Genomic DNA, 16,884 nt, shown 5'->3' on the forward strand with positions numbered 1-16,884 from the left:
CCTAGAGAGAGTTCCGTTCGACAACCCCCCGACTCCTTCTAGTTGGTGTTGGACGCCTCGGACCTTGGCTGCGGTGCGCACCTCAGAGATCTCCAGACCCAGGGTATGTGGTCCCCGGAGAAGATGACGCTACACATAAATGTCAAAGAACTCAGAACAGTCCGCTTGGTATGTGGGGTCTTCCTACCTCACCTGTTGGGCAAGGTAGTGAGAGTTCTGACAGACAACACAGCCTCAAAGTTCTACATCAACAGACAAGGAGGAGCGCGCTCGTCGGCTTTCTGTCAGGAGGTGCTCCGTCTCTGGAACTTCTGCATCAACCACGAGATCCACCTGGAGGCTTGTCATCTCCCTGGCATCAAGAACACACTAGCGGATCACCTCAGCAGGGCTGTCTCCTCTCACCATGAGTGGTCACTCCACCAGGAGGTAGCCTACGTGATTTTCCAGAGGTGGGGAACTCCCCAGATGGACCTCTTTGCCACCAGGCAAAACAGAAAATGTCATCGATTTTGGTCTGGGCAAGGACTCCCTTTCCGATGCCTTCCTCCTGTCATGGTCGGGGAGCCTGATGTACACGTTCCCTCCGATTCCACTCATCAGCAAGATCCTGGCAAAGATCAAGAGAGACAGGGCGCAAGTTATCATGATCACCCATGCGTGGCCTTGCCAGCACTGGTTCGGCGTGCTCATGAACCTGACAGCAGCCCCTCCCTGTTCCCTGCCCAACCGACCAGACCTGCTGTCACAGGACCACGGTCGGCTCTTATACCCCAACCTCGCGTCCCTCCACCTCTCGGGGTGGATGCTGCGTGGCTGAACCCGGACGAGCAGATCTGTTCGGAGGAGGTCCAACAGGTCCTCCTGGGAAGTAGGAAGCCCTCAACCAGACTGATTTACCTGGCCAAGTGGACAATTTCCCACTGGGCGTCCGAGCGTGGCGTCTCTCCCTCACATTCTTCCATACAGTCTGTCCTTAGACTACCTGCTTCATTTGAGGAACCAAGGCCTGGCACACTCTTCTATTAGAGTGCATCTCGTGGCCATCTCTGCTTTTCACCTGCTGATCCAGGGCCAGACAGTGTTTTCTCATGACATGACGGTCAGATTCTTGAGAGGTCTCGATAGACTCTTCCTGCAGGTACGGGCCCCTGTCCCGCAGTGGGATCTTAACTTGGTCCTTTCTAGGCTCACGGGCCCACCCTTTGAGCTGCTGGACTGCTGCCCCCTTCCCACCTGTCATGGAAGGTTGCTTTCCCGGTGGCGGTGACATCAGCGAGACGAGTCTCTGAGATTAAAGCCGTGACCTCAGAACCGCCGGACACGGTCTTCTACAAAGACAAGGTTCAGCTGCGGCCCCCACCTGGCCTTCCTGCCGAAGGTGGTGTCCACCTTCCATCTGAACCAGGACATCTTTCTTCTGGTGTTCTGTCCCAAACCACACAAAACCAGTGAGGAGAGGCGTCTTTTTTTTTTTTTAAATTAATGGAGATATCCTATCTCCTAGAACTGGAAGGGACCTTGAAAGGTCATCGAATCCAGCCCCCTGCCTTCACTAGCAGGACCAAGTACTGATTTTGCCCCAGATCCCTAGGTGGCCCCCTCAAGGATTGAACTCACAACCCTGGGTTTAGCAGGCCAATGCTCAAACCACTGAGCTATCCCTACCCCCCAGTCTTCATGTACTGGATGTCCGGAGAGCCTTGGCTTTTACCTGGAATGTACCAAGCCTTTCCGTAAATCAACTCAGCTCTTCATCACTACAGCGGATTGGATGAAGGGCTTTTCGGTGTCCTCGCAAAGAATTTCCAATTGGATCACTGTTACAACCTGGTGGGGGTTCTACCACCACCGATTGTCAGAGCCCACTCAACTAGAGCTCAGATGTCCTTAGCGGTCTTTCTGGCGCACGTCCCTATCCAGGACATCTGTAGAGCCGCAATGTGGTCCTCTGTTCACACGTTCACGGCGCATTATGCCATCACTCAGCAGACCAGAGATGATGCTGGGTTCAGCAGCACTGTGTTGCAATCTACATGTCCGTGAACTCCTACCCACCTCCGATGGTGCTGCTTGGGAGTCACCTAGTATGGAATGGACATGAGCAAGCACTCGAAGAAGAAAAGACAGTTTCCTGTTCCGTAACTGATGTTCTTCGAGATGTGTTGCTCATGTCCATTCCACGACCCGCCCTCCTTCCCCACTGTTGTAGTTTACAGCAAAAAGGAACTGAAGGTGGGGGGAACCAGCGCCACCCCTTATACCGCGCCATGCAGGCGCCACTCCAGAGGGCACCTATGGATCCTGCTGAGGGAAAAACTTCCGACACCGGTGCATGTGGCGAGCACACATACCTAATATGGAATGGACATGAGCAACACATCTTGAAGAACACCAGTTACGGAACAGGTAACTGTCTTTTTTTTTGTGTGTGTGTGTGTGTGTGTGTGTGCAGTTATGTAACAACAAAAAATCTACATTTGTAAGTTGCACTTTCATGATAAAGAGATTGCACTACAGTACTTTGAGGTGAACTGAAAAATACTGTTTCTATTGTTTATCATTTTTACAGTGCAAATATTTGTAATCAAAAATAATATAAAGTGAGCAGTGTGCACTTTGTATTATGTGTTGTAATTGAAATCAATATATTTGAAAATGTAGAAAAACATCCAAAAATATTTAATAAATTTCAATTGGTATTCTATTGTTTAACAGTGCGAGTAAAACTACAATTAATCACAATAAATTTTTTAAATCATGGTTAATTTTTTTGAGTTAATCATGTGAGTTAACTGCGATTAATCAACAGCTCTAATTTATAGACACAGTAAAAATATTTTTGGAGAGCTCAGGGGGTTGAAAATCGGGCAGCAGTTTTTTCTCCTTTTACTCTGACTAATCTGAATCCAGCCCAACTTAGAAATGACCAAAAGTAGTTATCTCATGGATGTTTAGTGGCTTACATAGAATGAATTGGTGGCATTGTTTTAATTCCTACTGAAAAGTATTCCATATCACACAAACTGCCATCACCACAGTTGGCACTGAATCAAATCAGAACCAAAACTCCGATTGACTTCATTGCAGCAGGACTGGGCCTTGAATTGGCATGGAGCAGTGGTTCTCAACCTGCGGCCCACAGGTCACTTGCAGACCAATCAGCACACAGCTGTGGCTCATGTGACATCCTCAGGGTCATACAGGGAGCATGTACATTGTGTGCGTGTGACCCATATAACACACAGAATGCTACAAATGCGGCCCTCAATGGTAAATAGGTTGAGAACTACGAGCATGGAGTCTGTTCTGTGGATAGACAGAAGGCTTCAATCTCCAGGAACATTTCACAAGTACTTTTTTATTTAAAAACAAACGTAAATAGTTCATAAAAACATATGATCTACAAGATACCAAGGAATTGTGGGCAACATATTGTGTGCAACACTTTTGATTTCTTTATGAGGTTTCTATAAACATGATTACCTGAACACACATTAACAAAACCAATACTTTAAAATAGCTATAAAATTGAATGTAGTTTTTCTTTGAAATAAGCTGGAACAGTTTTAGAGCCCTCCTTGTAGATTTTTTTTCAAGAGGGTGCTATTTTTGAATAAACTAATTCTTATGCTGCTGCTTTCTACATTAACTAGTATGAACTTTGTAAAAACAAAACAAAAAACCCTCACAATTTCTCTGTCTTACATGTTTGTTTATTCAGTGTTGCGGATTTTTTTCAGGTCGTGGTGGAAATGTCTGGCTCAGTCCTGTGGGATGTGCTCTATCAACATTACATGTTTCCATTCCTTTGTGTTCCCAGCTGGGACAGAGAATTCCTTTTATTCAGCACCTGGTGTCCCTGGCTGTGGTGGAATCCGTTAGATCAGTACCTGGATATCAGGTATCTAATTTTAATTCATTTTAATATTCCTATTATTTTTACATTTCATTGAGTTCAGTCTTTAACCTGACCTTCATAACTAGGTTGTGTCATTGAAGCCATAGATCAGTGATACTCGGACTGAGGCTCACAAGCCGCAAGTGACTCTTTAATGTGTCTACTATGGCTCTTTGCAGCACATGATATTAAAACACTGCGTGATTTAATTATTAACCAATCGGAATGCTTTTGCTATATTATTAACCAAAAATAATAATACTTGGTCCGTCATTTTTCTGTGAGAATTTATATATATATATATGTATATAAAAAATAAAATGTTAAAAACTAAATATTTCCTGTCATACCATTTAAATATGAATACATAGTACCATAGTAAATGAAACAATAAATTCACACTACTGTGCCTCTTTTGGGTAATGTTGATCCCTAAGTTGTCTCCTGAACTGCTGCGGTCTGAGTATCCCTGCCAATGAGTTTAGCTCTTCAGTAATACTGGATTGTATAATTGCTGTGTGATTAAAAGAATGGATGGATTTAGCCTTCCGATTTATTTGTATGTGTTTTTAATAGATGTGGTGCTTGCAAAGTGAGTGCCTGCTATCAGGGCCGGCTCTACTGTCTTTGCCTCCCCAAGCAGTGCGCTGAATTGCCGCCGCGGACGGCAGGGGCAGTCCGTGCGCCGTTAGGGTGGCATGCGCGTTTCCGCCGTGGCGGCAATTCGGCAGCAGCTTCTCGGACGGCAATTTGGCGCACTGCTTGGGGGCAAAAACACATGGACTGTCGCCCCTTGCAGATTGCCGCCCCAAGCACCTGCTTGGAAGGCTGGTGCCTGGAGCCGGCCCTGCCTGCTATTGATTAGATTGAGTCTAGCAAACTCATTTCACTTATAATCTAATGAGCATTTGAGCTTCAGATTCCAACAGTGAAGATGGATTTACCCTTTACTTTGTCTAAATGTTGGATTCATTTGTTTTGGTTATGAAAGTGTTGAGGAAAAGTGAGAAGAAAAACGGAATGAAACTGATAAATGCTTTTTTTGTTGGTGCATTTCAGAGGCCACTTGTCCCCTTCTAAAGGATTTTTTCCAACTCTTTTTGAAGGTTGAAAACTGATTTTTAAAGAAAAAGTTAAGAGTATTGCTTAGAGTAAAAAGGAATCAAATGTCCTGTCATCAGTGTTCAAATGAAGAACCAATCTTCTTCATCACCTCATATATCTCTTTTTTTAATGTTACCATATTCTAATATTTGCTAACTATAAAACTTTGGTATTTTACAGAAGTAGTTAACTAAAGCACGTGTTTCCTATATTACTCAAAATGAATGTCTTATACACATTTACACATGAACTTTATTATAGTGGCACCCAGTAGCTTTGCTGTAGTTTAGGGTCTGTCAGCCCTTCTATTAAAACCTCCTAACTTCAGCACTTCATAACTTGACTGTAAAAATTGCTCCAGACTGAAATTTGCAATACAAAACCTTTGGCTGGGGAGGTCAATATTTTTAACTATTGAAAATAAAAGGGGGAGAAGGGTTACTTTTTTAAAGTATGAGTCGAAAAGCAAAAATAGACATAGTTTAAGAATCTTCTTGCTTTTGCGCTTCTCTTCATACTGTGGCATATATAGCGGCTACTTTTCAATTAATTATTTTTTTAAAAAAATTAGTCCATTCAGGAGTAGCAACTTGATTGACATAATAGATGATGATATTAACACAGAAGGAATAATTGTGTCAATAACACACACAGTTGAGTCTACCGGTTATACATTTATATTTTTAGAATAGCTTGTTCTGACCATAAAGAAGTTGAGTTTATCTTGAAAGAAACACACTCCACCCCCTAAGAATGAATTAACTACATAATTGGAGGTATTAAATTCCATCATGTCAGTGATCACTAAATTAAGAGGAATCACTAAATATGCTTTGACAGTTTGTCATCATCCTGAACTCAGTGGAAGAAAGGATTTCTGTACTCCGTTTGAGACTTTTTTAAAGAAAGGAAATTAAACACAGACAATAGATTAAAACAATGTTAAGAGTCTGACTCAAATTCATGAAAGCAAGGAAATTCAAAGTTAAATCTGAAACTCTATTCTTAAATTGCCCCATTGGACGTAGGGTAATGCAAGGCTCTCCACATGGTGGATGAACATATATGCCATATGAGCTTCAGTAGCTAGGAACAATGGGCTAAGTTATGGATGAGGTTTCAATCTTAGCTTTACATTTCCATACCTTTTTGCATAAGTCAGACCTTTATTATTACTTTAACATACTTTTAATGTTGTTTTATTATGCTCAAATTCCATTCCAGAATTTTCATACAAAAGTATCAAATGTACGTGTCTCAGTTGATCAGTCAGTCATTTTTAGGGCTGTGTCTTTAGTGTTCACAGTTCTAAATGGCCAGCAGTTCAAGCTACTGTCCACAGTTCTGGATTCTCAGTGGGAAAATCTGACAATTCAATTCAGAGTTTCATTTGCAGATGACAGTGCTCTGAATACAAACAAACCTTATGTACTAGATATTTTCTACTGTCCCTGACTCAGAACAGTATTTAGGAGCCAGTACATAACTTACAAATAAAAATAACGTGTGTCACCACTACATGTAACCTGCTAAATCAGTGCAAAATAATGCATTGTATTTTATATTTTGACAGTAAATCCTTTGGAAACAATGGTAGTTATGCAGCAGCTCATCTTGCCTCATTATATTACAATAAAAAACTCATGTCACCACTATAGTTCATCTTGAAAACTAGTACTATTGTAGAAATATCTGCTGTTCTCCATATCCAGCAGTTAGTTCCTTAGCAGTACAAATGTCTGTGGTCTATTGGCTTGTCTACATGGGAAGTTAGTGCAGAACAGGCTGGGGTGTGAATTTAAAGCACAATTGCTATGTTGCCCTAGCTCACCACATGGCACTCTTATTCTGGACTAAGAGTGCCTTTGTGTGGTTAAATTTAATGTACTTTAAAGTGGAGTTAGTGTGAAATAGCAATTGCGCTTTAAATTCACACCCTAACTTATTCCACACTAACTTCCTCATGTAGACAAGCTAGCAATGTGTATTTTTCGAACTCCTGAGTCTGTTACAGTTCAGAGAGTAATGACCTGCACAGGATGCCTTGAGAAGATCTGTTAATCCTGACATACTGAATGGCTTAGCTGTGGCATGCTTTGAAAACTGTATGTCCCAAGAATCTTCTGTAAATCTGCACTGAAATGTGGATAGTCAAGTGCTTGTGGTAATGAATATGAACTATGTTTTCTTACAATTCCTTATGATACCAGAATAAGTTAGCATTTCCTGTACAGATATGCAGAGACATCTGTGTAATGGAATCCTCCCTGGCCTTTAAATCTGTCAGGAAAGTAGACATAGACCCAGGTGCAGTTTTCACACATCCTGTAAAAGGATTTCATAATCTACAAAAGGAGAGGGTGTAACCAGATTCTTGTAGTCATGGAGCACCTCCCATGATTTGCCTCTTGGGATCCAGTCAGATGCAGTTTTTTAAGCTCCAGGAAGCACATTTGCTTTCTTTTTACATTTAAGTAGCTGGTGCAAAGTTTAATTCAGTTCTGGGGCTTTAACAAAAACTTCTTTATTGCAATGGAATGGTGTCATATGATGCAGTTTGTGTTTCCAATACCATGGTATAGATTGAACATAGCTGCATAAAATGTGAATATTTTTAGGACTATTTACATAGTTAATTGTGAACTGGAATTTTCTCCTGACTGCTAAATTTCATTCCTGATCTTCAAGATGTCATTGCCTCCCTGTCTGACTTCTGCAAGAACCTTGGGATATATTTGTTCTGTTCATTGTGGGCAGTTCTAGGCATGTTTAGCAAAGTTGATTGTCTTTCTTTAATAGATCATTTCTATCCTGAAACAGATTTTTATGGTGAATAAAGAAATTCAACAAAGTTATTCGTAGACTAATAGATCGAAAGGCTAGAAAGGACCATTGTGATCATGTTGTCTGACCTACATAACACAAGCCAAGGAATTTCCCCAAAATAATTCCTTTTGAACTTTAGTTTCTTTGCTTAAAAAATCCAATCTTGATTTCAAAATTGCCAGTTATAGACAATCCCCGTAACTCTTGGTAAATTGTTCCAATGGTTAATTACCTATTGTCTGTGATTTTGAGATTTTTAGGGAAGACCTCTGCCAAGTCACTTTGAAGTCCCTATTTTTGATTATGTATAGTTCCTGTAAGCCATTAGTATCTACTGTATAGCTTATTACTAAATAAACTACTCTCAATTGTTTGTGATTGCTGCCAACCTTCATAATAAACCGCCACGAAACTTGCAGATTCCCCTACAGATATTTACTTTCTTTGGGGTTGAGGAGTAAGCCTCAAGAATGGGAAAGAGTTTTTCAAGGTGAAAATACCAACTTTCTCATTGATATTTGGATTTTTGGCAGTCATGAGTTTCCATCTTAATGTTGTTATACTTACCAGAGTTCCTCAAATGTGTGCTTAGTTATAAAAACTCAAATTCAAAATATAGTTGTGTGTCTGACTCATTGTTCTGTAAACCATTTTGATCTACTTTAATTAAGAAAGAACTAAATTAGCATGTTCCAAGGTAGCAGAGAGGGATGGCATTTGCAGAAATACTGAGTGATGGCAGTGTCTTTATAAAAGAACAGCATAATATGGTTATATACATATATATTTATTTCTTTAGGATATTGACCTGCGAGTGAAGTGGCCAAATGATATTTACTACAGTGACCTCATGAAGCTTGGTGGGGTTCTGGTAAATTCTACACTTATGGGAGACACATTTCACATACTTATTGGTAAGTGTCTAAATTATTTTCAGGCTTGTCAGGCCATTTTTTCTAAAGCTATTTAATTATTCTTAATGTCCTATACGAGTTCAAACTACGAGAACAAGAGCAAATGAGAAGTGGGTATGCTGGTATGCAAACCATGATATTCACAAAACACAAAAAATAGATGTCTTCTGTGATCTATAACATTCCATATGGCTGGCCGGGAGAAGCTAAACACAAGCATCAGGACTGATATAGAAGATTTTGAAGAATTAAAAATAACAGGATGAAAGTTTTTTTTCACATTGAATCACAAAGGTAGGGTACCATGGAGAAACGTTTACTATATGTTTAATGTTTTTTCCTATCTAATAAGTACACTGTGTCTTTTCCCTTCTCCATGAAGTGAGGAGTAGAATAGATCTGTCATGTGCTCAGGAGCAAACTCTGTGCTCTGTAGGGAGTTCCAGAATGTCCTGCCTCCTCAAAGCAATTCTTTATCTTTTGATAAGTCTAAAAACTGGATTTGTCAAGGATCTTCTATGTAGAAGGTTAAGACAAGGAGATGATTATTATTGTTTAGTATTGGTACATAGCACAACATATGTGCACAGTATTTTACAGAGCGAATGAAGACATGGTTCCTACCCAGATGGCTTAAAGATCTAAACAAGTTACACAGTTTAAGTCAAAAACAACGAGGAGTCCTTGTGGCATAATTTATTTGGGCATAAGCTTTCGTGGGCTATAACCCACTTCATGCATCTGATGAAGTAGGTTATAGCCCACGAAAGCTTATGCCCAAATAAATGTGTTAGTCTCTAAGGTGCCACAAGGACTCCTCATTGTTTTTGCTGATACAGACTAACATGGCTACCCCTCTGAAACCGTTTAAGTCAGTCATTCCTTTTCTCTTCAACTTAGTTGCAGCCATTGAATCTTCTGTTGAACTCATACCTTTGAAAGGCAATTTTCTTTTTTAATGAACTTAAGAGAATGGAAGGTGCTATGAAACAGTTATGAAGCCTTCTGTCTTTTAGAGCATTTGGTCCTTCCATATGTTTTTTTCTGAGCCATTCTAACCCAAGGGTAATACCTACAAAAGAATTTATCGTCTAAAGACAAGAAGGTAAAACCCATCTTAAAAATAAATAAATAAAAATCACCTTTTTTGTAGCAGTTACTTCTCTTGACTCATTACATTTCAGCGTTGGACATGGAGCTGCTAAATAAATGCACCAAAAAATTCCGATTCAAATTGGAACTTATTCATTCCATCCTCTCAATCATCTCCAGTGGAGACTTCATGACAAAAGTAGGTCTGGAAAGAGGTTACACATTAGAACCTCAGTTTTATGAACTAATTGGCGATTAAGGAGTTCAACAAATCCAAAAATTCATAAAATTGGAAATCTGAAAATGACAGTAAGTTCCGTTCATAGGTTAATTTATCAGTTGTCAGTGTACGTAACGAATGGTGGCAAATGGATGTAATGTGCCCGATTTGTCTTGGAGAGAACTGCTTCTCTTCCTTGCCACAGAATCTCTCATTTTTTTCAGATCTACACAGCCACTTGAATGTTGGCTGAAGGCATGTTCAATGGCAAAAAAATTGTTAATATAACCAATTGTTCATAAGGTCAGTGTTCATAAAATCAGAGTTCTGTTGTATTTTCATTTACTAATCAGACCCTCTAAATTGGAGGTTCCTGAGATTTCTGTACTAGTGTCTGCACTACCAATAGAAGGTTCTTTTCTGTCTGACTACCCCTCTCCCTCCTTTTCTCCAAGGAATATGTGATCTGGTAACAGTATTGAGTGTATTGGTGACAGCATTTAGAGTACAGAGTAATCTACCCATTCTTGGATTAGTAGCATGGTCAAATTCCTACAACTCAATGTGCAAAATGTGCCATCCGTTTTCTACAGACACATGGCTTCATTGTAAACCAAGTTGAGTGATGTAATTCCAATTAAACTTATTCAATATGTTGGGAGTGGTAATAAATACCAAGAGCCAACAAAGTCTGTATATCAGGACAAAGTATCAGAGGGGTAGCCGTGTTAGTCTGTATCCAAAAAAACAATGAGGAGTCCGGTGGCACCTTAAAGACTAACATTTATTTGGGCATAAGCTTTTGTGGTTAAAAAGAACCCAATTCTTCAGATGCATGGAGTGAAAATTACAGATACAGGCATAAATATATATTGGCACATGAAGAGAAGGGAGTTACCTTACGAAACACAGCTACTCCTTTAATAATCTAAACCTTCTAACCCTAGTTATGGGTGGAGAGGTAGGGAGGGAGGGCTCTTTCTCCTGTTTTCTGAAAGTCCCATTGAGAACCTAGCCCAAAAACCTTTTGGCTGAAACTATTCCACAAATTCGTGTCAAATTCACAGGCAGTCTTGGAACCACTAAAACTGCATTTTTCAGCTAATAAAACAACTGATACTTTGATACTAGGGTTAGAAGGATTAGATTATAAGAGAGGTAGCCGTGTTTTGTAAGGTAACTCCCTTCTCTTCATGTATCTGTAATTTTCACTCCATGCATCTGAAGAAGTGGGTTTTTTACCCATGAAAGTTTATGCCCAAATAACTCTGTTAACCTTTAAGGTGCCACTGGACTCCTCGTTGTTTTTTGTATCAGGACAAAGATCCTCTCTGCCAGGATAGCCAGCTGAATTTAAGTGTCCGTCTCAGAAGCATAAAAGGCCAAAGACAAACTCTTTAACTAACTGGCATTACCAGGTTTTCTAACCATGACTGGTCACTCATTTCATATATCCTATGAAGAGATTTCTAAGGCTTCAGTCTGATCCTCTGCTCACATGTTTGTCAGGCTCTGCAAGATAGGTGATGTCTTGAAACTGATAGTACATTAGTAGCTAGGGTCTGTATTCATATGTACTATGTTTGAGTGCAAATAGCTGTGTTTGAATTGTTTACTTCTTAGCATATTGTGTTAATTTTTCTCATTTTCTTGTTAGATAATCCACTTCTCCCTACTTCCAGTTGTATTGATATATTTTGCTGGATATTACTGTAGATCTTTCTTTTGTGAGCATATTCTAGTTATTTAAAAAGAAAAAAAGTAATTTAGTTCGTGAAGAGAACCTTCTCTCTCCAGGTAATTCTGAGAGAATTAATTCCATGTTTTCATGATCTCATCAAGTTTATAAAATAATGTAACCTACTGCTTCATACGGAAGAAGCCAGTTTACTCTTGAGCCTGAGTGACAAGTCTGGCCTAACTGCACAGGGAAAGGAAAATCCACATTATATGGGGGGAAGGAGAGAACAAATAGTTAATACAAGATTTTCTTACATCTCTCAAAGCCTGTTTGAGGAGGCTGCAAGAAAGGTCCCCAAGAGCCATATAATAAGAATGGCTTTTTGCCAACATTATCCTAGCTGGAGAGATCTCAGTGAGAAACTTGAGGCTTCAAAAGGATATTATGGCAAGACAGCTTAAACTATCTGGAGTCTAACCCTGAAAGTCTGACTCTTCAGGGCTTTTCCCAGGAAGCCAATTGCTGACTTATGAGCTGAGGAAAAAAAGGCTTATTTTTCAGAATGTGAAATCAGTTAACTGTAGTAAATAGAAGAGACTCTTAGTCACGTTCTAGGCTGCTAGATTCATAGTGTGGTTAATCGTCTGCTTTCAGATAGTTTGGTAGCTGGCTGTCAATACCACAATTTAAGGGATTTTCAGTTCTTTATTGGCAATCTAGACAGCACAGCTAGCACTTTCCTTATTCCTAAATCTTCACTTTAGTCACAAGTTAGGAGTTTGGTAGGATGGCATTTTCTTGATGGGACTGTATTGGCGCTATTTGAACTGGCATTTATTGGCAGAAAGGAGTTTAAGGGAGGATGTGGACATAAATGTTAACTAGGCTCTGAGTGTAATTAGCTGCATACATGCATTTGGGAATGCAAGAGATTGATGAAAAACGGTACAATGGTGGGAAAATCCTTTAAGAAAACCTTTAGAAAGCTTTGCACCAAATGATTGAAGAAAGTGCAAATGCATTTGTTATATGATAAGAAACAGTCAACATTTCCTACTGTGCACTCTTGATTTTTCTTCCTCAGGCTGTGGATTTAATGTGAATAATAGCAATCCCACCATATGCATCAATGATCTCATCATGGAGTACAATAAGAAAAATATGACAAAACTAAGGTCCTTAACAGTAGACTACCTGATTGCTAGGAGTGTAACTGTGCTGGAAAGACTGATAGACATATTTCAGGAAAAAGGACCTGATGGAGTTCTTCCCTTATATTATAAATACTGGATACATGCGTAAGTATAGCTGTCTCTTCTATTCATCTTTTCCTAAACTTTCCCTTTAGAGAATTAGGAATAACTCATAGATGTCTTGCCTTGCACTGTGAATGTTCCACTAGATTGCCTTTTCAAACAGTAGTGACTTACTTGGGTTTTACGTAAGAGCATATTTTCAGTATTTATATTGGTGTTAGAATAGCATAGATCAAAATTTTAATGTATTGGCATTTATTACAAAACTTTGCTAGGGATCTTGCATGTACCATCTCATGAAACAATGAGAATATTTAGGGTTTTATAGCTATTTGGTTTTCTTAAAAATTGTGCTGTACTAATTTATCAAAAATTATGTTGTAAAAATAGTGTGAATTAACCATGCGTTCTGCAAAAGGGGTCTAAGGAGAAAATAAAGGAGCTCTACTGAAGGTCATTATTTCTCTAAAGATTCAGAGAAATGAGGAATAACACTGTCTTTAATAGAAGACTCAATGCTCTCCCTATAGTATTTATCATGATTGCTGTTTGTTAGTCATCCTTGTTGAATTGTTGTTAAAATCCACAACCAACTCTGGTGAATTTCAACCATTGTTTTGTTTTCATTTCGTTTCAGAGGAGGGAAAAGTTCACATGTAATAATATAATGGGTTATTTTTGTGACGTGTTCCAAGTTTATTTTTAAATAATTAACTGGTGCTCCCTTTTCTTTTCTTTTCTTTTTTTTTTTTTTTATAGTGGTAGGCACGTCCGTCTCTGGAGTGAAGAGGGCCCATTAGCATGGATAGTTGGAATAGATGATTGTGGATTCCTTCAAGTTCATGAGGAAGGCAAAGGTGTAGAGTCTGTGCACCCAGATGGCAACTCATTTGACATGCTGAAAAACCTTATTATCTCAAAGCAGCAGTAGACCTTAGAGTTGTTGAAAAAGCTGCTCTAAGAAGATTGTTCAGTATTCAGCACCTAGCAGCTGATCTTGGCTATACACAATATATCAAACTGGAATGATTTGGAGGTGAAGTGTAAAAGCTACATATTGCGTTTTACATTATTGTTTCATTTCTGCTGTGTTTTCTAGCCAGTGGCCCTAAGGACCAGTTAGTATTTTCTATGCGTTTTTCATGTTGTATATTTTTAAGCATAGAGGTGAGAGGTAGCTTATGATTGGTAAAAAATGGATTTCTCCTAATCTTTAGTTTCTTCTTTCTTAACATGGATAGCTTAGTTGAAAGTTGCTACAAAAGTTAGTGTTATCCCATTACTGGAGACCCGTAATCTTTCGCTAATTGCTAAAAAAATTCACTAATGGTATTGTTTGTTATAAGCATTTACAGTAGGGAAGTATTTGCAAAGGAAGATGTTAAGCTCATCATTAATTCAATATATTTAAGAAACTAAAAAGACTGCATATATTTGTTTTAAAAAAAATGTGTTTGAATAATGCGTCTGTTGTGGTTTTGCTTTGGATATAAGCAGTAAAATGTTTAAATTACTTACTATGAAATTTTAAAGAAATGAGTTCTGCTTATGTCAGCTGTGGAGGGGACATGTGAAAGAACTCACCACACACCCATAAGGGAAAGTGGGAAGAATTCTGCAAGTTTATTAAGTTAACTGTATACTCACTGTATACTTAGATTATAGTCCCTCCCACCCTTTAGAAATAATGAGCAACTTTGCTGATTTGGCTCTGCTCCCTATATCCTTTCATCATTCTGTAACTGGATCTCTGGCCTGTAGGCCCTTTGCACCTCTCTTGTGGTGGCCTTATGCTTGGACATCCCTACCAGCAGTGCCTGCGAACTGGGTTAATTTATAACCCCCAAGATATAGATATTTTCTGCTTTTCTTAGCCTGTTAACTAGCTCTGATTCTTAGTAAATCACTCCATGCTTCCTTGTATCATGGTCTTTCTTTCAAGAGCTCTTAACCCTCCACAAGAATTGCCCACCACATATGCAATTAGTGAATCACTTAGTTGTCATCCCCTATGCTATTGGCCATCAATACTCAGTCCAAGAATTGATATCAGTGTTGACTGTACTTCACTCAATCCCTGAGAGGTGAACCCCATCCAAATGATGAAATAAGAGAAGGAACCTTGTTCTTAAGGTCTCCTCTGCTAGCAACTATTCCAGTGAGAAAAGCACAATGAGGGGGCCTCTGTTCCAACCATCTCTCTAAAATCTCTTTTATTGTACTTTCCTACTATTTCCCAAAGCAAGCCTCCTATTGTGGTGTTAATAATTGAACCCAAGGGATTTAAGGATTGTTTACTTGAAAGTGCCCTGCAGTCCAGCCTCCAACCTTACCTAATTGCTGTAGAGGTTGGGTCAGATACAGTAGATAAGACAGTATGTGACTGGAGGGCATAGGCGAGAAGCTGAACTTGAGCTCCCAACTGCACGTATATGCTTTCAGGTTCTTCTCCTGGACCAGTCAAATTTTCATTTACAGCCTGGTCACCTGAGCAATGGACCTCAAGCCAATCACCACACATCAATAGATGTCAGGTGTGACCTGGCCAATAGCCAGCTATATCTCCTAATGTGGACTGCCATTGGTTATTTCTACACCCTTCCCTTAGGAAGCTTGGCTTAACCAAGTGGGTTCTCACAAATACATTCCTGTCTTCTAGCCAGAAATGGAATTTATGGGTTAAAGTTCACTTCATAAATAACCAATATAAGGAGATCAGCTCAATTACAAATCCAAGAAATCGTAAAGGAGAGTTGGCCTGTAATGGTAGATTAGGGTAATCCTGATTTACTGGGATTTGGATGCTTTGTCGGTAAATTGCTAGCGATTAAGTTTTCTGTGTATTTAAAGTGAGGATTTTGCCCTCCATGTCACAGTTTCTTTCATTTTCTGACTTACAAAACAGTCCGTTTCTTACATCAGACAAGACTGCACACCAAAAAAATGATAGAAGTAACACAATAGAGACTAAATATTGAATGACTTATTTAATAATTCATATTTAATGTACTATGTGTAAATAATAATGCCCAACTTCCCTCTCACAAGATCTTGGTTAGATTTTAATACTACTTTGGGCTGGGAACTTTTGACTACTGACTTATAGATATACATGATTATTTATTTTTAATACTCATATTTAAGTTTGAGCTACTAATCTTAAATACTGAGAGGAACTCTTGCAATGTAGTGTTCTCTACTCTTCTCTTCTTCGCTACCTTTTCTTTATACAGTTTATGAATGATGCATGTTGCTACTTGTCAACTGCAGAATTTTGATATTGCTTTTTACTCCTTGCCACCATCCCCAGCTATAAACAGTGAAAAGAAAATTCAACAATGCTCTTGGTTCTTCTTGGTCTGGTTTATTTCATCATGAAAACCTTCCCTTAATGCAGAGCAGTGCGTTCCCAATCTGACTCTTGTATAGCTGAATTAATCTAGAAAACTGCTGTTTGTGCTGCAGTCCGTAATATAAAACCTGACTGTCACTATCAGGGCACAGTCAGGCAGCCTTTTTGTAAAGCAGAATTAACACACTTAGGGCCATATCATACCACTGATTTTTTTTTTTTGTCTGAGCAGAGTTGATCTGAATGTGACTTACATTTGAAATGTGACAATATATGGCCTATTCTGTAGTGAGATCAATAGCAACAGTAGTTCTGAAAATTTCCATATGAAATCATAAACTTTATAATAGAGATTAATCTTAATAATAATAATAAAAAAATTCACTAGCAGGACCAAGTACTAATTTTGCCCTAGATCCCTAATTGCCCCTTCAAGGATTGAACTCACAACCCTGGGTTTAGCAGGCCAATGCCCAAACCACTGAGCTATCCCTCCCCCACAGTCCTGAACCACAGTCCCCTGATTGAAATACACCCA

General features: G+C 39.2%; 1 protein-coding gene across 1 annotated transcript in view; it reads left to right on the forward strand.

Moving 5' to 3' along the window:
- The window catches only part of LOC112114735 (biotin--protein ligase), a 224,712-nt gene extending 209,510 nt beyond the window's left edge, over nt 1-15,202 (forward strand). The window contains exons 8-11 of the mRNA XM_026651957.1: nt 3,744-3,904; nt 8,631-8,745; nt 12,823-13,036; nt 13,754-15,202. Coding sequence (XP_026507742.1) covers nt 3,744-3,904; nt 8,631-8,745; nt 12,823-13,036; nt 13,754-13,925 — 662 coding nt within the window. The 3' untranslated portion in view covers nt 13,926-15,202. The remainder of the gene's footprint in view (nt 1-3,743; nt 3,905-8,630; nt 8,746-12,822; nt 13,037-13,753) is intronic.
- Nucleotides 15,203-16,884: the final 1,682 nt, after the last annotated feature.

Source organism: Terrapene carolina, unplaced genomic scaffold, assembly GCF_002925995.2.
Source record: "Terrapene carolina triunguis isolate 2854851 unplaced genomic scaffold, T_m_triunguis-2.0 Scaffold31, whole genome shotgun sequence".
In the NCBI taxonomy this organism is placed as follows: domain Eukaryota; kingdom Metazoa; phylum Chordata; order Testudines; family Emydidae; genus Terrapene; species Terrapene triunguis.